The 26,342-nt window shown below is 37.5% G+C and overlaps 1 protein-coding gene across 8 annotated transcripts in view; it reads right to left on the bottom strand.

Moving 5' to 3' along the window:
* Positions 1 to 26,342, bottom strand: part of PHF21A (PHD finger protein 21A) — a 125,365-nt gene that overhangs the window by 63,176 nt on the left and 35,847 nt on the right. For 6 of the 8 annotated variants that reach the window (XM_063398491.1, XM_063398496.1, XM_063398489.1 and 3 more), the window contains 2 exons: positions 24,174 to 24,206; positions 22,002 to 22,088 (listed from right to left, as the gene is read on the bottom strand). In XM_063398491.1, coding sequence (XP_063254561.1) covers positions 22,002 to 22,088; positions 24,174 to 24,206 — 120 coding nt within the window. The remainder of the gene's footprint in view (positions 1 to 22,001; positions 22,089 to 24,173; positions 24,207 to 26,342) is intronic. The other 2 variants (XM_063398497.1, XM_063398494.1) reach the window with 1 other exon arrangement.

Raw genomic sequence — 26,342 nt, 5'->3', positions numbered from 1 at the left:
AAAAAAAAGAAGTAATATCATTTTTTGTGCCATTTTTATTCTGATGTTCATGAGTAGTCTTGAGTACACTGAAACTTCCTGAACAAGTAGTGTAAATTGATGTGCAAGTTCGCCATTCCAAGCACTGCACCTCTTAACCTCCTACTTTTCTAAATTTAGTTCACAGAAAATAAATCAGTCAATAGAACAGAGGATAATTCTGTTCCAGAACCACATGTGTTCACAATCTGATGTCATTGCAAACACCTAATAACAGCATTGATTTTGAGATACGATACAGGACTGTCCTGGAACTCAACATTCCACCTGTTCCTTCCCTCCACTGACAGGGCAGCAACCTGCAACAGAAATACCATGGCTACTTTAAGGCAGAGCCCTACCTGCAGAGCTGCCATCCACTCATTCTTTTTCTGTCCTTCCAACACAAAGCAAATAATTAAAATCCATTGTCTTTTAAGAGCTTCTTCCAGAGCCAAGGAAAGCCATCATTAGAGAGAAACAGACAAACCAAAACCAAAGAACCAGTGGAGTACATGAAAATCTCAATATTTTTCCTGAAGAAGACCAAAACTTTCTGAATAAAGTTAAGTAAATATGTCAGAGTGAAGATGACCAGCAGTAGATCAGACTATATTTTCTTCCCTTCCACACTTCATTTTACAGCAAAATGAAGCATGAAAGTATGTTCCAGATTCACATACAAAACTACTGAACATTAGGACCTTGTCCTAAATAGGTGTTTATATTTGTAGGCTCATCTACACAGATGGTTCTCCACCTACACACATCTAGACAGTGTCCAGACAGTATGGCATTATACCAAACCAATGGGATTATAACAGAATTTGCCCTTCCTTGTGTACGAACAACCAAAGTAGCGTATAAGAGTATTTTGTCCCTATTGCATATGAAACAATTTAATACTTCAAAGGACCACACAAACATTAACAAATTGATCTGGAAAGTCTTTTTTTAAATTAGTCTACAGAAGTAAATTCTACAAAGAAGAAATTTTATATTCTACAACTCTACATGTTGGAACAATTTTTGCGCTTTTATTTCATACACTAGGGAATAAAATCTTCATGTTATGTGAGTTCCGGCATAAATACTTCTAAATTAATTAGGTTGAGTAAGAAAACAGCAGAAAAAGGCAAACTAAGCTTATAACACAATATATTGCTTTTTCCCATTTGCAGCCTTCTTCATACAGCTGTGAATGGGCTCTCTCCTCTCCACGTGCAGATCTGTCAAGGCATCTAAGTTTCGAGAGAATACATCTACAAACACTGCCACACAATTCCCCAGGTTTGATATAGTATTAAATACACACAATAAAAAGTGCCAAAAGATTAATTCTGAAAGAAAACTACCCACTTTCAAAAATCAGCAGTTTTTTGTTCCAGGTGGAATATGAATATTTATATCTAAAAGCGATGATGCCAGAAGCAAACATTCCAAACAGGATTACTGATGTGAGCGTTTCACTTCAGCATCCTGAAGGACGTTCCTCTAATAATTTTCCTAGCCCTCAGAACTATAAATTGCAGATTAGGTGGCTATGTGTGAGGAAAACAATGAAAAATTAATCTGTCTTAGAACTATAAAATGTGCATTTAATGATTTATATCAGGCCATTAAATAATTGAATTTGCAGTAAATCAAGGGAACTGGGCAAGTTTGGGTTTGTCGCTAAAGCTTTAAACATGTTTCCATCTTTGCCATACATTAACAAAGCTCTCTCACTGGGCACTGAGGTTCAGGCCAGCGTAAACTTACCACTATGGCGCTGACTGGAGCCCATTTCAAACCTGAGATCAATTGTTCAAGGATAGATTGATTCTGACAACTTTTAATGCATTACACTTGAAGACAAGTGGCTGACAAACATTACATCCTACCCAAACCCCCACAAAAAAATTTACATCAAGACATTATTTCTATCTAGATTATGCCTTCTTTAAATATAGCAGAAAGTAAAACTAGTTTGCTGGTCTTTGATCAGACTTCTTTGAACTGTCACCCTGGTGCAAGGAGCTTCAACCAAGTTGCAATTACCCCAGTTTAATACTAATGCACATTTGTTTGCAAAGTATGTGCTGTTAAAATGATGCATCTTATAATGTTTAAATTTACAATTAGCTTACAATTGTTTTTAAGGGCTTTTGTTGGGAGAGGAGCAGAGGTCTTGCAGAAGCTCTCTCTTTCTTCCCTTCCTTAAATTCACTATTTAGTAATGCACTTGCACAAACAATACTGCCTAGTGAAAAAGCTCTTATTGCCTTGCACACATTTTCCCTTGGAAGACCAGAATATATTTGGAAGTTTTTTCCACATATGATTTTCCACATATAAAGGATTTTTAAAAAATATAATCTTTAAAAAACCATGATTTTAGAAATTAGAAAACATAGCATTTATACGTAGCTGTATGTATAGCTATGTGGACAGCAATGTGCTTTCATGTCCATGTGTGTGGTATCAGATCACTTATATTCAACAGTAATGTAGCTCTTTGCATACTCTAGGTAGCTTGTAAACAGAAATTAATGTATCTTCAGCTACTTAGTCACTTGATGAAATACTCCGAGCCATGTTTAATTGATCAGAGATCTGGCACAGAGTAGCAAAAGGCTTTTGTAAGTACATCCAGTGAATGACAGGAAAGTAGGAATTAGAATTCAGAGCAGTTCCTAACTTCCAGACTATGATTTTTTTTTACCTACTCACTGAACAGAATGTGCTGCAAATGTGTTCTGTGAAGAGAGAATATGGTGAAATAGTAAGAGGAAAATACAGATGGTAGACATCTTTTTCTCCTCCTCTTTTTTGTTTTAAATTTCATAATGAGAATGACCAAAACTGCAGTTCCCCCTTTCCCCCTTCCTTTCATGAGTACCCTCTCAGTTCCTTCTTTCTTCCAAGCAACTGAAAATCATCCTCTGAGCAGCTGGGATGCTTTAGGGTAAACAACACAGATCAGCATATCATAAGTGTAATTAAATTTTAAACCAGCCTTTTAGGGGGCACTAGTTAAACAGAAAGCCCTTTGTATTTTTATCACTTCAACAGCACTAGAAATCAAACTTTCAAATTTGATTATCCCTGGTCTGAAGGTTTTCCCCATTACAGAGTATCCCTGTGCCCTTTCTGCACAGCCTCAATATGCCAACATGCACTTTTTCAAAGTATGTGGGGGAATACCTCCTGCCTCTTTTTACTAAAACTCTTTTGAGTCCTTCTCAGTCAACTGTACAAAATGTGGAAGCATTTGCAGATGGGATAAAGATGCACGTAAGTTACAGGAAAACACTGCAGATCTTATGTTATTTATTGTGCATCCTTAAATACAGACTGATATCTGCCACCTCACAGTTAGGCAAAATTCATATTAGAATCCACATTTCCAGTGAGCAACCTAGTCAAGAATTAAATTATGTCACATAACATGTATATGTATGGAAGGTAATAGAACTCAGAATAAACGTTTACAGGCGAGGGCTAACCCTGTTAGAGCAGGACAGTCCCCACAGGCAATGTCACACACAGGAAGCAAAACAATCAGCAGCCACAGCTGGCCCAGCATGAAGGTGCAGGTAGTGCCACTATCAACACAGCAGAGACCAAAAGGAAAGGTTTGGTGGAAATCTGAAACAAGGCTAAAACTCACACTTCAAGCTGGACAGAAGAAGGGCTTTAAATTCCACACCACCACATCTCTGAAGGTGAGCTAAGCACTTCACATATTAATGCTGCAGTTTGCTAGTATGACTGGCATGCAGATTCAAGCTGATGTGAGTGGGGATACTCTTGCTATATCCCAGTTACTGTCTTCTCACAGATAACAAAGTACCTACTATTTGCTGATAGGATTTCAGGCCCTATCACAGCTTGCTTTTGTCTTTTATACAGTAAGTGGTATGTTCTTCCCCGTTTTAGAACTTGCCTACCCTTCCACATACACAATGGAAAGAAACTACAAAAAGCCATTAAAAATCCATCACAATACAATGACTACAGTGTTAATCAAAAGTGGTCGATTATAAAGATGAATCAAAAAAATACTGTCCAGTATTTAATGGAGACTCTGCTGCAGCAGCTGAGTTTCAAAGCATGACAAATTCAGTGAAAGTGTGGTGTGTGCATTTGTACAGAAATAGGACTGTGAAAACTTCTGAGAGTTAACTGGATTAATTCTGAAATAAAGTACACACCAAAAGAATGATTTTATTTCTTTCATTAAACTTGTTTAAACACACGCAGCATTGCTACTGTTTTTACTGATTTCCCAGAGTTTGCATCTTGTCTTCTAGAATGGCATGCATCTGTAGTTTAAGAGTTTAAGTCAGTCCTTTAAGTTACTTGTATGAGATTATGTAGTTACTAGGGAGTTTTCAAATGCTTGACATACTAAAGAACATTTCTAGGTTATTGAAGTTTTCATCTATTATTGTTTGTTCCTGAAGTAACTGCTTAAAACCTACTAGTTATTACATACAATGGTAAGCTGTGCCTTTCTGTAGTTACCTATTCTACCCGAAATCCCCAATTTCTTCAAGCTTTACTAGCATTCAGTATGATGGATTATGAAGCCACATGCTACCCCATCATCTTTCACTGTGTTTCTCGGAGGCTCTCTCTCCCTTTGTACAGCCTGCACAAGACTGTGTTCTGCAGTCAATTCACACATCTCACTGAACAGCAAGAGCACATATCTAGGCCCACAGCAGGGGGGTTAATTAACTGTGTAAGGGACAGAGCTGGCTCTAGGGTTATCTTTTACATGTATACAGAGAATAAACTGAGCTGACACTCAGGGAGAAATACAGTAAGCTTTGCACTCCTCACGTCCTCATAAAATGATACTAATTTAAAAAAAATAAATACAAGTTCAACAGCAGCTCTAGATTATACTTGAGTAAGAAAGATCCCATCTGAAACACTGACAATGGAACACTCAGTTTAAGTCTCTTTTCAGACTGGAATAAGACCTTGCAGATGGACAAATGAAAACATTTATCTCCTTGTCATAGCACCTGTTCAGATCTACTGCATTTAATAAAGGTTGGATGCACAAGAGACAGACATTGGTTGCTTACTTTCACATTAAGTTAGCAGACAATACAGAACAAAAAATATTTGCATACACCACCCCTCCTTTTGGTGTTAGTGCAAGCAGACCTGCAGCAATGTTATTGCCCTGGAAAAGATTAAAAAAAAAAAAACAAACAACAGTGTTTTCAAAACACCTTTCTAAAACACTGCAATGGAGGGGGCTTTCAATCCCAGGAAAATAAATTGTCAAATATAGAAGTGAATGTATTAAGACTGATGGCACATGCACTGAGATCAGACAGGGATACTAAGTAATACAAATGGGAAAACAACTTATACTTCCATTCAAATAATGCAAGCCCAGTCAATCAGTCCTTTTGGGAGAGTGGCATCACTCTGTATTCATGGAGTACATATGTGCTTTGAGCAGGAGGTTGTACTAGATGACCTCTGTAGCTCCCTTAGTACCTACAGATTTGAACTTACCCCATCAAAACACCAATTTTGGTATCAGCCCAGAATGAACATTAGAAAAATAAAACTTGCATTATATGCTCTTGAGTATACCCCAAGCCTGAACTTCTCCATCTTTTTCACTTTCCAGTCTCATAACAATCTTATTTCTTACCACTGAGGCATAACTCACTTCCAGGAAGCATCCTACAGGAGTTTGTGTCTCCAGAGTCAAGCTGTGTGCTCTATTAACAGTGTACTTTGAGGAGGGTGAAATAGAACAAATGTAAGCCTGGGTCAAAGGACGTAAGAAAGCCTACCACCACATAGTAAGCATCTCTGAAATGATCTAATTTGTGATCTCTAGACTGTTTGACAATGGGAAGAGAATTTTCTTCAAGTTTCTTTCTTCATTGTAGTGGTTGTGGTAGCTTGGTATGTTAGGAAGGAATTTTCAGACTGTTTTTATGCACCATTATGTCAGTCTTTGTCATTTACAATTCTTTCCTTGTGGACCTGGCTGCTGGTTTGTCCAGGAACATCTTGACTGCATCAGCACGCAGCATATTAAAAGTTTCACAGATGTCTTTCCTCCTTACCCGACTGCTACCATTTAAAGCAATTATGATGTGGAATTTGCAGGACACAGAGGAGCAGGAAACTCAGAAGCAGCCCTGCTTGGAAAAGCAGAAGACCTCTTCTAAGTGCCTGCCCTAAAAGGTAAATTTCAATTAAATCAGAATGCCCATATTCTCATGCTAAAGCATTCTTCGAGTTTCCTGAGCTTTTTTTTTTTTAATGATCAAGGGATAAATGGCCTAAGAATAACTGCAACAGTTATTCTAACTAGATTAATCTAAAATGATGCTCTATAACACTGGACTGAAGTTATCATCTAGAATTCTTGATTCTGAAAGTGATTTTGGTACGTCATAATTCTAGCTTTCTGTTACACTCAGCTACGCTTTGAAACATGAGTGCAGAAAAGCTGTCTTCCCCAGTAGCTTGATACTACTTAAATTTCAAGTCTAAAAAAAACCCACCAAAGCCATCTCTCCTGTGGTGGTTTGACCTTGGCTAGACACCAGGTGCCCACCAAAGCTGCTCTGTCAATCCCCTTGTCAGCTGGACACAGGAGACAGAAAATATAAAGAAAGTGTCAAGAAAAGGACAGGAAGAGATCACTCACCAATTACTGTCATGGGCAAAATTGACTCTACTTAAAGAAATTAAATTTCATTTACTACCAATGAAATCAAAGAAGGATAATGAAAAGCAAAATCAAATCTTAAAAACACTGTCCCCCCACCCCTTCCTCCTTCCCAGACTTAATTTTATTCCTGATTCTCTATCTCCTCCTGCCTTGAGGAGCAGGGAGATGGGAATGGGGGTTATGGTCAATCCATCACATGTAGTTTTTGCTGCTGTTTCCTTCTCAGGGAGAGGACTCCTTCCCCTGCTCCAGTGTGGGGTCCCTTCCATAGGAGATATTTTCACAAACTTCTCCTTCCCACAGGCTACAGTACATCACAACCTGCTCAGAGCAGGGCCCTTCCATGAGGTGTAATCCTTCAGGAATGCACTGCTCTAGAATAGCTTCCCTGTGGGTTCACAAGTCCTGACAGCAAATCTGCTCCAGGATGGGCTCCCTTCTCCTCAGGTACACAAGTCCTGCCTGTGTACAGGGCTTCTCTGGGGTCCCGCAAGGGCTTCTCACGAGCTCACAGCCTTCCTTCAGGCCTCCGCTTGCTCTGATGTGGGCTCCTCCACAGTGGATCTCTGCTCCACTGGACAACTCCATGGGCTGCAGAGGCACAGCCTGATTCACCATGGCCTGCACCAAGGACTTCAAGGGAACGTTTGCTCCAGCACCTGGGACATCTTCTGCCCCTCCTTCTTCACTGACTTTCGTTCTGCAGAGCTATTTCTCTCACTCCTCCCCTTCTCTGGCTGCAATCTTCTCCGGCACAATAACTATATTTTTTTTCTTCTTAAATGTGTTAACCCAGAAGCACTACTATCATTGCTGATGGATTCAGTGTCAGCCAATGGCAAGTCCATCTTGGAGGTGGCTGGAATTTTCTATTGGATGTAGGGGAAGTTTCCAGCAGATGCTCACAGAAACCACCCCTGTAGCTGCCCTGCTACCAAAATCTTGCTATGCAAAACCAATACAACCCAGATGTCCCAAACAAATAGCTTTACTGTTACTTAAGCTAAATCAACACTGAAGAACTCAAAAGGAAAGACTCGCCCTTGTTTCTATTCCAATTCATGCATAAAAAAACAACCCAGCAATTCTTAAACAAGCTTGAAGTACAGGACAAATTCTCACTTGTAGCTACGGCTGTGTAAGACCACTGAAAACAAAAGAACTGATAAAAAAAGCTCACATCCTCCTAGGCAGAATTTACTAGCTTCCTCCTTTTTTATAACTGGGCAGCAGGAATGAGGATAGCCACAGTGGACCACCATTTAGGTCTGATTTTCTGTTACCCATAGATAGTTTTATACAAAGCCAGAAACTAAGCAATAAACAAGGACTTTGACTGTATAAGATTTCAGATACCTCATTGCTTCCTGCTTGGACCTACTATACATGATCTATATAAACCTTCAAGATTTGCAACATAAGCTCTCAAGCAGAATTTAAAAGTTGTCTCCAACTAATTCAGTTTGAAATTTGCTTAACAAAAATCATAATGCTGTAAGAATTCAGGTTGCTCTCTGCTGTCAGCTTCCAAAAAGTCTTCTCAGCTGTTCTTTGTATATACAACTCAAGTTACAGGAATTCAGTTCTTCAAAGAACACTCAAGAAATACTTTAGATTTCTTTTTGTGCTTCATCTTCATACTTATAGTGTTAAGTAATACTGAAAATATTCAAACAAAATGCAAAGCTTCAACAGAAATTTTCCATGTGCATCTGTAACAATCTCCATCCTTTATACTCAGTCTCAGTCATTTGGGTGCACTGCCATTGTCGTGCCTCCTTCATGCACAGGGTTACTGTGTAGCTTAGCTGTTCCAGTAGGAGTAGCAAGAGAGACACAGCCTACCTTCCTTCCTGCCATTTAGGAGCTACAGGTTCATTTACTGGATCTGCATCCCTGGCAAACGGAGACTACCAAGCCACAGATGCGGTTCAAAGCGGTGGTTACACAGCTGTTTGGTCCCTTTCTGCCGCTTCCCTTAAGCCAAAAGCTGCGTTCATGAGCTGCACGCAAGCCAAGTGAGCAAAAGGAATCGTGCTCAAAAAATGGCACATGTCAGAGCCAGTCTTCAGCCAGACAACTTTTTGACTCTGGTCACTGCACAGCAACATGAGCACTAGTTCCAGCACAAGAGAGGGGTAGAAGTCAGCAGCTAGACCAGGCAGGAGGACAGGTCACAGCTTTCACGACAGCTGTCCAATTTGAAGCATAATCAAAGTGGCCATATAATCCCAACCTACAAAACTATAAAGTATAGGATATTAATTCAGTTTTGTATCTGAAATACAGTGAAGTTGATGCCTTGGAAGAACAGTGCTGGAACCACTGACTCCAGAGGAAGACAACACTAAGAAGTGCAATCTGAATTTCCTCATTTCTGCACAGTGCTTCAGTAACTCAACACAATGACAGTACAAAGTATTATCAGCCCAATCACAGGATGTTCTTAAACAGATTTTTTTCAGCAACCTGCTTACAGTCTTTCAAGGACCATTAGGAAAAGACAAAGAAAATAGCAATTTTTAAAAAGCAACCTTGGGGGGTATTTTCTGGGTAAGTCAAACATTTATTTAAAAAAGAAGGTACTTCTCTAGTCTGAGTTACCCAAGGCCTGTTACAAAAATAAAAAGTGCAAAAGCTTCTGAAAGAGGCATTTATGTTCCATAATGGCCAACACAGACAGACAGTAACTCTTTCTATACCTTATATGCCACATATCAATTAAATGATTTATGGAAATGCACTCAGGCTTACAAAATAAAACATTTCAAAACAAACTGTATTTTTTAAGGGCAGGCAAGGTAACAGAATGCACTGTGGAAAAAAGATACATTCAAGGATACTTGCTTATTACTTTGTTTTCTATAGCACTTAATTGGACTCTTTATCAAAGCAGTTTAAATACAAAAGTTAAATTACCTGAAGCCTTATAGTAAGCTATTTTTATTTCTTATACTACATTTGCTACCCATCATCTTCACATCTTTCCCAGCACACTGGGAAAGCACAAGCCTACTTTGGCTCCATTTCCCAGTTGTAAAACCACCACAGCAGACAACAGTGCAAAGAAGATATGCACAAGCTGCATCATCCTTTCAGGTGATGCATCCCTCCCTTTCTCTCAAGTGTCTCCTCTTCTCTGACTTCCAGAAATAGTAAGTGGGCTGCAAAAAGGGCTTCATCTCCAGTGAAGAGAAATAGTCCAAGCAGGAATGAGGCAAACACGTGGCACAGTTGGGCAGCTTCCCTTAAAAGCAGGTATGAAAGTAGAAATGGACACTGGGAAACACTGAGCAAATAGAAACCAGACAGGTGAACAGAATGGCAACAGTTCTGAAGAGCTGAGAGTGCATTTGGGTGTAACTGCTCTTAAAATCCAAACCCAAGCATCAGAGGCAAAACTTCCTCTTTTGGCATCAATGAGCACCTCATGTCATGACTTTTTCAATAATGGAGAGGAATCTACAGTCAGAGATACAAACTGCCCACCAAACACCAGTAAGGCAGACAAAGACCATGTGAGAATAGGCCAGGCTCCTACAAACCCTTCAAATCAAAGTACACATACCCCAACACCCAAACCCATTGATAAGAAAAGAGTCCCAGTGACAACACCAAGCTCAGTGCAAACTTTCTCCTCAGAGTGGGCTGCTAACAGGGCCTCTGCTGTCCTGCCTTCCTCGCTTTTAGTTCAGACACACTTATGCCCCCACTCTGGTCCAAGCTAACTGGATTCATCTTTCAGCCTGACACAGCAGTAATGCTACTAAGTCTTAGTGTAGAGTTTACCAAGTGAGTCCAGGATTATTACAGCACCCAGCATTTCTGCATGCCTTTAGAAGGTGATGCTGGTATTAGACACTTAGCAGAAAATTTAACTTTGTAGAAATTTATATAATTAATTTTCAAAATATTAGGTGGGGAGGGAGGGATGGGACAAGGGATCTGTTTTCTGAGATTGACTGGCTACCCCAACCCGTTCAAGAGAGCAGACACTCTGTCCCATGGGTTGTGGGTATAACTGTAATGAAAACGCCCAAATAAACAAGAAAATGCCACTGCCACATGCCTCAATGTGGGGTAGATTTTTAATCAACAACGTATTTCTCCTCTCATACAGAGGTTTATGAGACATTGTGTAACCAGTAAGTCAAACCTTGCCTTTTCAAAGAAGGGACTTAAACTAAAAAGATCTTAGATTATTTAAAATGGGTTCATACATGTAACTAAACACAGAAAAATCTCTAGGACCATAAGCATTAAGATGGACTTTTTGTCTCAGCATTTTCTAGCCCTAATCAGCATTTTGCAAGAGCTGGTCATTAATATTTTAAAGGCAAATAAAGGATGTAATGAAATTTTGGAGACATCTGACCCACTAAAATATTTTTGAAAGCTAAGGCTCGAAATGACTGTATGTGTGTCAGTTAAATGGGTCTCCTGCTAACTCAGGAGAGGTCAGAAGGGAAGCTAACTATCTGCTAAATGCCATAATACATATAGTGTTTAAAACAAACTTTTCTGAATAGAGAAATTTAAAAGCTAGCAAAACAGACACCATTCAAGATAATTAAGTGAACTATGAAGGTGAAGGAGATTCTATCACCTGCAAAGCTTCAAATGATCAGCAACTTTTATTCAAACAACTTTTGAGTAACTTGGAATCCACAAAGAGTATTCTCAGTACATCAAGTTTAGCTCCACATAGCTGAAACCAAATTATGTAAAACCCATTATGAAATGATGGAATAAAGTGTTTACATGAGTAAACATTGGCTTTACTGATGCACATTGATACAGAAAAAGGAGATCAGCAGGATAAAGAAAGAGGAAAGGGCAAAACCTGTTTATTAACCCTTTACTTTCTAAAAAGTGCTACGTAGATTTCTTCATATGCACCATGCAGCAGTGCCAGTGCTTTGAGAGCACACCTGACTATTGTAGGGGATGTACCAGCTTATTAAATACTAACTTTTGTTCTAGAGGAATTTAGTTTAGAAGTGGCATTTTCATTCAAAACTAAAAAGCAGAGTAAAAGAAATGCAGAATTTCAAACTGGAAACTTTGTTCTTGAGCATGAGGACCAGCACTGTCTCTTGCTATTCAAATATAAACCCCAGCATATCACACATGGACTTAAATCTACCACTGCCACATTGCAGTCCAAGGTGATTTTACAGAAATAGGTACACTACATTAATGTCCCATATAGTGCCACACCCCTGCTGCAGGGTCATCGTACATAAAGTTTTGATTATTTCCTGCAATCTTAAAAGAAAAAGGAAGGTTTAGGGATACAGAACCTGACGTATTTTTATACTATCATAATGCACCTTCCTATGGCCAATGATAAAAGCAATGTGTTTGGCATTTACTACAAAGACACGACAAAACCATCAGCTGTGTTTTTACCTAGTTTATCCAGGAAAATGTATTACAGAGCATCAGTAAAGTACACCCAGGTAGTTCAGCTGTTTTCAGAAATGTCTATTTCCTCTCTTCCTCTCCTCTATTTATTCTGGTTTTATGACTAATATTACACCTAGTAACTTTGGAAACCACAAAAAAAAATCCTGTTTGCATCCCCCATCCACCTGGCAAGCTGGTTTGCCCAACAGACCATTTGACTTGTCTGCTGTTGGTAAGACTGCTTGATTTTTCTCGCAGCACCCAGAGATGTTTGCATACTACGTGTCAATCTCTGTGGGTTCTTGAAGTTTTCTCTCTATAGCTCTCCATGTAAGTGGGATTTAAAGGCCTTCAGATTGCTAGTATAAGAAGAAGAATAGATGAAAAGCTGAAGATTGAAAATGGCATCATATCAATGCTTACTGAACTCTAGCCATAGGATTTATTAGATTTTAAAATCTGAATTGACACTCACTGAGGTCCTGACCCAATGCTCCTGTTAGCAGGACATGCACATAGCTCTAAACAAAAAGTTATAGAGGATATTTAAGAACACAAATTGATCTGCAAATCCATAATAACTCCCATCTTTCATAACTAAAAGCCCTCTCCAAAAGATCTTTCCATTAACAGATCAAAATTGAATTTGTAGTATCTGCATTTCTCATTTTTTGAAATGTATTGTATTGTATTTTACTCAAAAATTAAGACCTTTATAGAAATTTCATTCTTGATTCTTGAAATTGTCAGAAACTAAACTATGCAACTACTTGAATGCATTTAAAAGTAATTTGAAAGAAACTACTCAGTCTCTCATCAGTTCTCTGTGACTGCTATAAATTCCAAATCTATTTTGTGATAGTCATGTCTACATGAATATTTAAAGGCAATTAATATACTAACTTATTAATAAACTAAGTTTCCAAGTTTCAAACGGAGCATAGTAACTTTAGGCCACAAAATTTTAATTGCCCAGAAGACAAATATTTAGAGCCTAGTGCACTGGGATGCTGTAAACTGCTTTCCCCAAATTATTTACTTGGAGAATGGGATACGTCTGTTTCTTGAGATATATGACAAAATTTAGAGTGAGTTGGAGAACTCAAGAACCTAATTTTGTCCCAGTTGATTGCTGAAGCATTTATTACTAGCCCAAAGGTGTGAGTGGAGCTTTTGATGCTAGAAAGCTGCTGACAATCATGCACTTCCACAGCACTCAGGGCTGGCTACAACTCTAAAGAACCAACCGCTGCTCTGAAAAACTGCCATACTAGACTGAAAATGAAGCAATTTATAAAGAGAGTGAATGGATATGGAGCAAGACTCCACAGGCTTAAATACTGCCAAGTATTCAAATTTTCAGAAGTCTAAAATAAAAGGATAGTCACTTGCTGTTCTGCAGAACATCAGGCAGCTCTAAAGCATATCTCAAAAATTCACATCACGTATTATAGTTCTGATTTTTTTTCAAAGGAAAAAGAAGATAAACAAGTTCTGCCTTCTACAAACAGTACAATCACTGAAGTTTTCCTCATTGAGTAAGGAAAAAACCGGCTCATTTCTCCTTGCTACACAGGGCAGTCTGGGTTCAACTCTTTAACACACTAATGGCCGTTTACTATTGACACATTGCCAACATTTTACTGAGGAAACCTTGAGAAAGAAAAGGCGAGGGGGAAGAAAAGTAATTATAACTTCTTAACTGTTTCTAACTTGCCTTACCTAACTTTGGAGGGAGTTCAGAGGACAAAGAAGATATGTTCATTGGAACTCAAGGGCTTTCTCCCTGCTAGCTGTTAAAAGTTTACTGTAAGAAGACACTTAAATTAAAAAGAGACAGAATAGAACAAGAACTCTTTTTCATAGAACACATCAGATAAACTCTATAGGGAAAAGAAGTAATGAACTGAAGCCTAATCTTCCTAGTAGTTTTTTATAGTCAGTAGAGTGAGAGTTGCCTTCACAAAGCCAACACAGAATGGCAAAAATTAGGTTCCCATGTCTAAATTGCCTTCTGGTGGTGTCTCCCCACCATTCTATTGATCCCCCGCATTTAGACTTCATATCAGCAAAATTTCCATCGAACTCTGCAGTCACTATAGCCTAAAAATCAACCTGTTATGTTACTATTAGTGGGGAAAGTTGAAGAAGACCCTTTGCACTTCACTATCAGTTTGGACAAACTTAGGACAAAGGTGGAGATAAAGAGAAGCTCAAAGAATAATGGACCTAATTAAAACAAAAACAAAACCACATCAAGAAAACACACATTTTGTCTGGCCACCACCTATCTTCCCTGACACTATGTCAGATGTCTCTGCTAACTTGCAATCTAACAGCAGGGGAAAAGTTGCTCTAAAAAGAGACTATACACTTTCTGGAATTTCTGAAGGTCAGAACAAGTATTTGAAAAGTTAACTCAGAAGTGAGTAGAATACTGAAAGAAAATAACCTTGTATAATGACCAGAAATGGGTGAATTCACATTGACTTGCCTCATATTTGAAGAAAATAATACACTCTTGATTCCACAAACAGAAAAAGTATACCAGATTATCACTTCAGTGAACATCAAGATTTTCTAAGGATGAAGACTGCAGCCTCTGCCTCCAACAGTGCCAATATAGAAAAAAAAAAGCATAGAGACTTCATGAAACTCTGTGAAGAGCATTCTTACCTTTTAATACTTTAGCTTTGTTCACCCTTTAAAGCCCTTCAAGACTATCACAGTTTCCACAATAAAATGAGGAAAAAAATCCATAGTGAGAGTAATAAGGATAGACAACATTCAGTTATAAAAGTGAAACCCGAAAAAAATCTTTTTATAAAGTGCACATTCATTCGACCCACTCATGCTTCCCTGATATGTCATCACTCTAAATCCAGAAAGGTGTATTTCCTCTTTATTTATGCACCAGAAAAGACCCTTAGTCCACCTGTAAAAGCCAGCACAATTAACAGAAAACAATTCCAAACTAGCATTATAGAAGCAATGCAACATTATCACATCCATCTCAGTCCTTTTTGAACCTGTGCACCAGGAGTTGAACTGAGTGGTTCCTCAATACCTTATGAGGGTGTAAAACATGACCCACGTGTGGGAAAACATCACCTAACACTGTCTACCTGAGTCAGTCTTATTCTTGGTGCAGTAGCAACAAATAAGAGAATATCTAGTAATAAAAGTATTTTAGCCCATGGCTGTACTATGAGTCAGTAACACATAGCACAAAAAAACCACATTTCAGGAAGTCGCTTGTTCTCAAATCAAGTACCAGCAGCAGAGAACAAACAGCAGAGACAAGCTTTTGCCTGTATTCTAAACATTGGACACATTGTCTCTCTTCTCCTTTCCAAAATTCAACACGCTTCAGAAAAGCTGGGGACCAAACAATTCCAACAGCAACTAAAGATCCATAAGGCTCTGAAAAGCAGATCCCTGGATTTGATTCCTTTTCCAACTTGTAATAAATCAAAATACTGTTTCTGTGGCTGTGAGGTTGTTCCACTGAGGCATACAGAACAGAGCAGAATGAACTACTTTAATCTGTTTTAACTTATAAAAATTCATTAGTAGATTTAATCCCTTTTCCCAGCATCCACCTAAGAAGCATTTAAGGGTGCTATACAAAACAGCCTAAATCCCAGTCATCATCATCTAATGTTTCACTTGTCTTCCCTTCAAGTATAAAAGGGAAAAGGGAATAGTAGGCCTTGAAGTAACTAGTGATGTGTGAGGTTATCCGGCAAGTCAAAACATGCAGGAACATCTAATAACCAACTCTCTCCATCAATAGGGGATTTTCGAGGAAATACTGCAGTTTAATTACCCATTTTCTATCTACAATGTTGATTTTCAAGCAGAGCAGGCTATTTTGGAGTTATGCCCTGCGTTATATGAAGATGAAAGATGTATCCAACTAGGTTCAATTAAAAAAGTTCTTCAGCTACCTCCAAATCTGGCTTAATACAACATGAACTCAAAAATTAAAAGTTGAGCTGGAAAATCAGTGCTGAGGGAAGAGTAGCAGGGGGGAGGTGTGAAGAGTTTTTCTTCTTTTTAATAACATCACAAAACGGTCACTTACATTTCCTAAATGGAGTTATTCCAGTGTTAATGTACATTAGATATGCAAAAATTAAGTTCACAAACCAACAGTGAGAAGTCTAGGTGGAGCTACATTAAGAGAAGAATGGGAAATCCAAGTTTACATGCCAGTATGGGTTTAATCATGATTTAAGCTTTATAAAAGGTCTGAGACAGCTTAGCAATATTTCAGTCATATACAAATGATTATAACATCAGTTTTGCAAGAGAATTTGGGGCAAAAGAGGCAGCAGGGAGAGATGCATCCACTTTGCCTATCTACCATCATCTGTGCAACATCCAAAATTTGCTTCAGCCAGTATATCTTGAGAATATGGAAGATGATAACTTAATGAGAAGTCATTATATTCACATTTTCACACAATATTTGGATGCAAATTAAATAAATACCAAAGATTAAAATAGTAAGCTTATGCATTTTTTTCAAACATTCACCTCTAAGCAGGTGTTGTGCACACCGATCAGAGGGTTCAAAAGGATCTGACAATTCACTGAGGCAGTTAACTTACTTCTCCTTATGTCCAGATGGACCAGAACCTTTTTGACAGGAAAAAACTACTGACTACTTCAAACTATCTAAGAAGGATTCCACAAGCAGTTTTTTTTCATGCATTTTACAACTGCTTTATAAACAGTTGGCATAAATGGATGCTTGCAGTTACATGCAAATTAGTATATCTTTATCATTCATGCCATTTACTTAAAAAAGATCAGTGTTTAGTAATACATACAGTTCCAGATAAACAACTGGAACTGAAGTTAAGCATCGCCTGCCTCAAGCTATTAGTAACTAAACGTTCATATGGCATATTTGCAGACTTGATCCATTCCTGACAGAATAACTGGCATTTTAATACACCCTCAATCAATAGTGGAAAAAGTAGGTACTAGAAACTCCAGATAAAACTGGCAGGAGTAAGTAGTGACTTTATTATTTATTCACACAATTTTAGTCCTAAATTCTGATGCTGTTCATCAGTTATATGTCCAATATACAGGCATACTTTGCCTACCTTATGCACAAGCCTGAAGTGCTCTTTCCTACGTGTTATCTGTAGCCAGTTTCCCCCCTGCTCTCTGGCTTCCTTGAGCTTACATTCTTCTCACCAAAACACTGCTGCTTCTCTTTGCAGAACACGATGGAACATGTTTTGGGTACAATTGTCTGATAATGTGCTCAAAAAGCCTCCATAAAAATTCACCTTCACTATGATTGACAACTGCTCGAGAAGAACAGTCTCACAGGATGAATTTATGCACATTACCAATCTTTTCATTACTAAGTTATGGTACCTGTAATAAATATAGCAACAGTAATGCTTAAAAGCTATTCCTGACCGTTTTTGGAAACTTAAATAACAAGTTTCCTTTGTCAATCTAAACCACATGTTTACATTCATTCAACTATATAAAACCACAGTTAAATTACTCTGTCATTTTTTATATCTATCCCAAATCCCCTTTTTCATTACTTGCTATTTAGTGGCAAGGTTAAAAGAAGTCTCACCCTGAACATACAGGACTTACCATACAGGAATAACCTCATCTATCTCAATTTGCTCTAAGTACAAGCAAAATTCACTAGATTTGCCTATTCATAATAATAAACTTGCTTTTATGGTGTGCATTTGTTCTAATTATATTCCACAGTTTCAACTGCTTTTCACAATAAACTATGTTAAAGTTTTTCCCCTGTGAAAAAATAAAACCACAAGTATCTCCATATAGCATATATATTCTCACAACTATTTTTGATTACCTTCTCCTGCATATATACAGTACTTCAGAAATCAAAATAACAAAGGGATCCACTTTATTATTTCGGTGTCAAGAGGAAATACACTAGAATACAAGTCTAGTTTTCACAACACTATTCTTAAAGATTCAATGAATTTCACTGTAACTACAGGAAGAGACATTTGTATTTTATTTTCAAATATAAGGGAAAGAGTCATGTGATTTCTTTCATACATGCTTATTACCATCATACTTTTATCATAGAGAGTCAAAATACTATTTGTGTAAACTTTCTTTCACATTTAAGACAGAATATTGCCCTAACTTTTCCAGGAGATTGTGATAAGGACACATTTAGAAATACCTCTATATCTGACACGATATTGCTAAAAAAACCACTTTTTTTTGCAGTCCACATGACCTCTTGTCTTCAAAATAAAATACTATTATGATACATACTCAATCACAGTATATCTGTAAATGTATATTCTTTTTTTCTTTTAATTAACTATGGGGGAAAAGAGGCAGAAGAAAAGGTATTACTTGAAGATTACATCCCTCCCTCCTTTATGCTAGCCCTGCTCTACCTCAATCTTTCACCAGTGTCCAGTGTCACCGGTAACAATTTCCACCCCACATCCCCAAAACAAACAAACAAAAAGTATATACTAATCAACTTCCTCATGGAAAAATTTTAAAAAATACATTCTTTAAGTTTTTGTATTGTAGAGAGTGTATTTAACCCACACAAAAGTTGAGTAGTGCAAAATAATTGTGGGTAAAATTCTACAAATCAGAATGCCAAGAGAAGACACTATAGTAGAATAAAAAGCAAAGGAAAAAGTGCTAAGACTGTGACTTTCTTCCAATGATGTGAAAACATAGGAAAAAAAAAACAGTGCTCCAAAGCAACAGAACTAATTCACATTTACAACCCAACCTTAGATTTGGCAATTAAAACTGTTGTGAAAAAAGTTACTCTTGACTTCTCTTTATTGAAGAGGGGGATCAGAAAAGAAAGAGGAAACCATTTTTAAAACCATCCAGTTTCCAGACTGCAGCTCTCACATTTATAGCTGAGGAGCAAGACTATTCAACTGAATTCCCTTAACTGCCCACAGATTAGAGAAGAAGTAAGCATAGTTTAGAACTCTGAAAATAATACAAAGAGACTAGCAGAGGGAAATATGCTAGTCTGAAGGATTCAAGCATACTGCCCTTCAAATGCAAGTTATCTTTGAGTAAGTTTTTTCTCTTTTTGCAGTTTTCCTTTCAAGTATCAACACACTCAGCACACATTGCTCCATTGTCTCTCAGGTGTAACAGATCAAAGCCTTTATTTTCACCTCTGACACTTTAAAAAATATATGAATATATATGACCTACCTTATGCTGTAACAGTTCAACCCTGCATCAGCTAACAATATTTTTAGGTTTAAGCCTACACACTATACAGCCTACTTGCTTTCTTTTTGTACTTTGCCAGATCTCCTCAATTTCACAAACTTCTGAACAGAACTGTCATTATTAATTCTCAGCAAGACACCTAAGCCTCTCTCAATCACTGCAGCGAACGGCAGCAAGTGTCGGCACTGCTCTCACAATGCTTCAGAAACGGAGGGAAGTCCTAAGGCAACTAAAAGCTTTTAGCTGAACCCACCGCTGACTTGGTTCTTGCACAAGTCTTCATCCAACTTCATTAAATAAGAGAGCGAAGAAAAAGCATGCAGTAGGGTGACATAACATTTCAGAAATGTTTCATTATTCTGCCTCTCCAACACCAGCATCTCAGCTCCATGTCTCCAAGCAGGGAACAACACAGGCCAGAACTTTAGTTTCTCAAACTTCATTAAAAGCTTATCAAACAGGGACCATTAGGCATCCTGTAACTGTCCACAGTGGAGTTGGGCCCTCCGAGTTTATCTACTGGATATCAGGCATCAGAACTACTGGCTCTAAACAAGAGTACAGATTACACGTTACACTTCTTAACACAAGCACAATGCAATTACTGCACAATGTAAACCATGATATTTACTGTGCAAAACTGCATATTTCTCCATGCTGTGTGAAAATTCAATTCCTGATTAATATTGGACCTATAAGGTAACTGATAATAATGATTTTTCCTGAAGAGAAGTGAAGGTGAAAACAGATTAAAGGGCTTTGTTGTGTTCTCTAAGGTGCTGCTTAACTGTATTGCTAAGCCACAGATTCCTATACAACAGATTCCTGTAAATAAAGAGAAAGTGAGCACTTCTCTGCACAGGGAAGTTGTGGTTCTTTACCCAGAATGTACATTTACCATGATCATTGCATTTTAGCAGTCACACTGCTTTAACAACATTATCATCTAGAACACTGGCAGCTCTGCAGTCCAGTGGCAGAGATAACAAAATATTTAAACTTCAACAATCATACAGAAGTTCACTGCTGTTCTCATAATCAAACCCCCAAAAATACAAAGAAGCAAAAACTGTGACTTCATACGGACTGTATTCACTGTGTTGTAGAAGTAAAATCAATCTTATTTTTCAACATCTTTTGGAAACTTAGCCCATGTTCATCCCATGAACAAGTGTGCTTTAGCACTTTGAGTTCAATAAAAATGATACAGCTCTATTTCTAGTGATGAGTAACTTAAAATACATGTTAGTATAGACCATTCTGCAGCATAACTTTAGAGTTATAAATACAATTTTAAAACTTATGGTAGGATGTACTTGCTTTCTTACATTCCAGTCAGTGTCTCACTGACTGTCCGTGCTCATCATGTGAACTGGGAGTCAATACAGCTTGCTCCATGGCATCAAGACAAGCTTATTTTGAAATTACCATGGGCATCCAGAGCTCATCAGAGAATCCTGAAACAGCTTGCTGTGAGACATAGCCACATGCAGAGGCTCATGCTGGTTTTAGAGAATAAATAATCTTCAGGAGAGACATGCTATCACATCAGCAAAACCTCCCTTTTTGTTGAACTATTATTCTCATTTAAAAACCATTTTTCTTATTATCCTTACATGTTTCATCCTAGATTCACTGTTCCCCTATTAAAACATACTATAACTTTTTCAGTACACAAAATTTCTAGATAGATGTTAATCACTGTCTAGCCATTTTCATCAGGACAGTAATACTCAAGACAGAACACATGCAGTTAGTAACAGATAAATGGAAGTTGTGACACTCATGCATTTTACCAATGCTCTAAAATTTTTCCCTCTTCAAAGGTCTAATCTACTGACCTAATTTGGTTCCATTATTGACATATTAAGCAAAACAATTAAGGGACTGCTGAAGTTGGTTAACTAAGGGATGGGATGGTGTGGTGTATGAGGGCTTTTTGTGCATGTGCTGCTCTTCTATGTTTTTAAAAACGTAAGTGAGAACAAGTTTTGTAGATATGTCAATATTATGTATTTTTCTTCTTGTTATTCACAAGGCCCATGTTCAAGTTCAACAATCTTTCTATTAAGCATTCAGTTATAATTATTACTCATACTTTAGAGATGTCAAACAATTCCTACCAAATGGCAAACATAAGAAAATTGTGGTGTAATTTATCATGATAAAAGCATCCAACTAATTTTCAAATTGTCTCTTAAGTACCCATAACTGACATATATTTAGTTGGTCTTGACATTAAGAAAAATTCCATATACTCCGTCTGGACCTACTAAGTCAAAAATCTAAAGATTTGCCTAAACCAGAATGGTCGAGTTTAGAAGAAGTTTCAAAGTAATAACATAGAAAGTGACAAATTAATCCATTTTCCCATCTCCCTTAATGTAAAATGCTAGTTTCAACACAAGAAAAATTGCTATAGCTTCCACCGATTAAACTAGTTTCTTGTTTGATAGACTCACAACTACTCATCCTAGCCTTTGTTGAGAAATCCAATAAAAATCAAATGTCTGGTTGCCCACGCTTATTTTTGCACTTAAAGATTTAGCAGCTCCCTTGGAAGCTGGGAAAAGAGACATCTTTAGAACACAGTGTTAAAAATACATCTCTGTTTCCCTACCTGTTTCTCACTCAGAGCTGTGATTTTGGCTTGAAGTTCATGAAGTTGTTTCTTCAAATCAGCGTTCTGATTAGAAAGAAAAAATATCTGTGAGAAAGATATTCCATTTGTTAACAAAGAGTAGTAGCAGGAAGGTGGGTTTTTTGTTTGTTTTGTTCTTGCATAGTGTATTATAAATACAGCACCTCTGGATGTACAGCCAATAAAATTCGAACGGCTCAACAAAGCCTTATTGAAGTGACTGAGTGCAACAATAATCAGAGGACCTTTCTAGCACTCAGAGAGACAGTCCAGTTTGGAAAGAAGATTTCATTAAAACATCCATTAGTGCTTATCACATTATAAAGCACATTTGTACATTTCATCAATTTTTCAAATTAAACAGTAAATGTTTGTTCATATGTAATACAACAGTATCATACTGAATAAACAGTATGCTATGGTATGCTATCTAAAACATTCCTGACCTATGCAACTTATGCAGACATTTACACTTAACTGTGTAGAGCATCAAGCACATCTATTAAATCTTAATTGACATATATATCAATTGAAGGCAAACATACATGAGTCTTTATTTCCATGTATGCTTATGCCTTAGACTGTGCTAAAGAGAATTACATTTGCCTTGACACATCATTCATATCAGCACTTTGCTTGCAGTAGCACTTTTCTAAATTTCAGATTTTAAAGCCATAAGCAACACTAGAAAGATGCAGACAGAAAACAATTTTTACCAGGACTTTTTGTTTTCTACTGAAATAAAAAATAATTAAAGAAATATCTGTCCCTAGTTTAAAACCTGTGAAGATCTGCAGAAATGTGACAGGGAATCAGGTTTTCCTTAATTTCTCTCCTTTCACACTTTTTTAGTTCTCATTTATATTTTAAAGTTTTTATACTAGATTATGTAGGTTTAATCTGCTAAGCAAAAATAATAAAACATAAGACTAATATCACAGAAACTTTGTGCATATCCCCTATTTTTATATTGCTCCAGTTTTGAAATGCATTTTGATCTCAGCTTGCAGACAGTCTCTGATTCCAGCAAAACCAGATATTGACCAGTTATCCTCCCTTCTTCTAGAGTCTACTTAATAATCTGCAATAAAAATGCATTAAGAGCATTGGAAACAGGGACCAAATTTACTTTTCCTGACTCTAGGAACTTTGCACGGCTGCTTGCAGCATGACCTCACTTTCAGCAAATATGAACTGAAAGTGAACTGCTCTGCAGACTAATTGTTAGCAGACCTGACCAGCAAATAAGAGCAGCAGATCTTACCCAAATGCCATCAGAATAAGAACATTCAAAAAACCAGATTTTCCAATACACTCTGCTTAACCCTCCCTGTCAGAGGTTTAACTACCTGAGTGTTATTAAAAGCTGTCTTCTCACTTCACTGAGCTCAGAAAAAAATGTACATTCAGAAAATTACAGGTCATTTACTATTGTATGGGGATGGGAGCTCTTGACAGCAAGCCTCAAGTGAGTGGCCTTTATCCCTCTACTCAACATTTCAGACTGAGCTGAAACAAGAGCTCCACAGAACTCCCCATCCAGCGGCATTTAACTGCTGTACAAGAAAGCCCAGGGACCTTACACAGTCATTGGGAAAGGGATGACTGCTGCTGTCTATGCAGGGAGTCCAGTTGTCCAACTTCAGTAGCTATGAAACTTTCCAAGGCCAAGTGTCCATTCGAGGGACACTACAGGGCTGGTAAGACACCCAAGACAGGCAATCTGAATACAATCTTAAGCTACATTACTTGGACAAAATTTCTTGAACAGAACAGCCTCTCTCTTCTTGTACTGTGAACCTTCTGATACTCCAAAAAGGAAAAAAGTTACTGCAAGCTTTTACAGAGAGCAGCTTCCAATAGAATCAGAAACTTACTGCTCATCTGAACTGCACTATAGCCCAGAAAAGTCACTTTATTTAAACTATTAAGAATATATATGAGGCAAAAAGCTCCATAATAGCAAGAATTTTGGTTTTGTTTTAAACGATCCAACAGTCATTGTTCAAAAACTTACGAAAAAGTTTTCTTCTAAACACTGTGCTAGCAAGGAAGAAGGTGATCCAGAAATATCTAAAATCCTCAAGTTTCATGCACTGTTATCTCCTGCATTTTTAAGGGAAATGATCCAATATAAAAATAAATAGTTACCTGTGGATCTTGCTTCATTTGGGCAACCAATTTCTAGAAAGAAAAAAGATGCAATAATACAATGAAGATTTTCATTATGAAGCTTGTTGAACAATATAAAATTCAGTATTTTTAACAACCTTTGTAAAAGTAAAATATTTAGTTTACAGCATTTCAATAGCAAAGCCTTGAGTCCAGTATTATAACATTTCCAAACTCATTCCTATTAATACAGTAGAAGTACTGTATTAGGTCATTACTTTTGCTCCTCCTAAACAGCTCTTGAACAAGTGATGCTTTTTAAAGACAATTTAAGACAGCTGGGTAAGATAATCTAATAGCTGTGTCTCCTCTAGAACTGCTCCCCTCTTTGCTTGCAGTCACAAGAAACACAAACCACAGACAACCGCTGCAGGCACAAAAGCTGTTTGTATATTCAAGGGCAGAATGTTTCAAGTACTAAAGCTCTGCCTGTGTGTTGGCTTGGCTGGTACCAGATGGAAGAGCCATGTTCAGAAGTATCTTTGCCACTTTTCTCCCTCAGAGAGAGATTGAGATCATTGTAGAAGAGATGCCGTCCACATCCGAAAGGAAAACAGACAGATTGTTACCATTCACTATTCTTCCTCCCTCACTTCCTTCAGGCAGCTGCAGGAGAATGCTGTCTATTGCTAAGCAAGGAAAAAGTTACCAAGAAAAAAAAAAAAAAACAGAGCCCAAAATGAAGACACAATGTAAACCAAAATCTCCTAATATCTTTTTTGATAAATTTGTAGAAATTTACCTCTCTAACATTTTTGAATATTATGTCTTAGGTTTAGTAGCTACTAACACACATTTCTTTCATTGATCTGCTTTAATTACTTTTTGAACTAGGAAAGCATTTTAGATTCTGTGACCATAAGTTCCCAAGTTAAATTATAGGACTCTTACGTAAAAGGATGACCTCCTTTTTCTTTTGAATCTGTTTCCTTACAATGCAAGCATGAGGGACTAATAGGATTATGGAAAACCAGAGCTGACTTGAGTCAAGAGAAGTTGGAACCTGGACTTGATGATCCTTACAGATCCCTTCCAACTTCAGACATTGTATGACTCTATGGCTGCTTCTCTATTCAGCTCCTTCGTACATTTTTTCCACACCACATATTCCCCCATCAGTTCTCACTTCTTCAGATTGAAAGACTCCTCGTGCATGAATCATTCTATTACTTTGTTCACTCTTGGCATTATTCCATAATTCTCTAGTTTGTCTCTATCACACTTTTCCATAATTCTCTAGTTTGCCTCTATCATCTGGAGGCAAAGTTTAAAACTACGTGCAACACTCAAGTACTCTTTACTGCAAAAACCCCTTCCACTGTGCCAACAGCCAGATCACAGCCTGCTATTGCAGATGTAAAACTGGGCCTGTTTTTCCAAAGTGTATCACTTGGCATTTATCTGCACTGAATATTATTGTTTCGTCATGCTGCCATTCAGCATCACAGGAACACACTTAGCTTATTTTTCCTCGTTGCTTCCTGCCACATTGGAGCTTGACAAACAACAAATCTGTTAGTTTTTATATAAAGTGCTCCTGCAGACACAGTCATAAGACAATAAAGTCAGTACTGTAAACTCTTCATAAAATATTGCTATCTTTTTGGATCACACAGTACTACGTCATGAAATCTTATGGAAAAAAATATTATTCTTAAACATAAGCTAAATTTAAGGTATTTTAAAAGCTATTGATCTTTTTGCCATGAAATAAGAGAAGGACAAGGATGCTTTAGGTTCCTTCCACACATCAGCTTGAGGAATCATCCATGAAACTCAACCCTTCTGTAAGAATGGCTGAATAAAAGTCCTTTAACACTTCTTGTAATCAAAACTATGAAGAGTAGACTGCTTCAAACTTATCTTAAGTCAACACAGTAGCAGAATGAACTACTTAGACTTGATGCATCTCTTCTCAGGACAAGCAATACAGCTTTGACATGGAAGACGTTTGAATGTTCTAGTTGTACACTCACACAGAAGTGATCTGGTCAGGTGTCACTGATGGTGAATTCTCTGATCATAGAAAGTAGACAAAAAAAAAGCTTTTTCTGAACAACTAAACATCTATTTGGGGTTCTTACTGGTAGTTTTAGATACACTTTGCCAAAGCAGCATTATGAAGGCTTCAGACAGAGTTCTGGAAAT

The sequence above is a fragment of the Prinia subflava genome, chromosome 5 (genome assembly GCF_021018805.1).
Source record: "Prinia subflava isolate CZ2003 ecotype Zambia chromosome 5, Cam_Psub_1.2, whole genome shotgun sequence".
NCBI classification, from domain to species: domain Eukaryota; kingdom Metazoa; phylum Chordata; class Aves; order Passeriformes; family Cisticolidae; genus Prinia; species Prinia subflava.
This window is presented reverse-complemented; position numbering and strand designations above follow the sequence as displayed.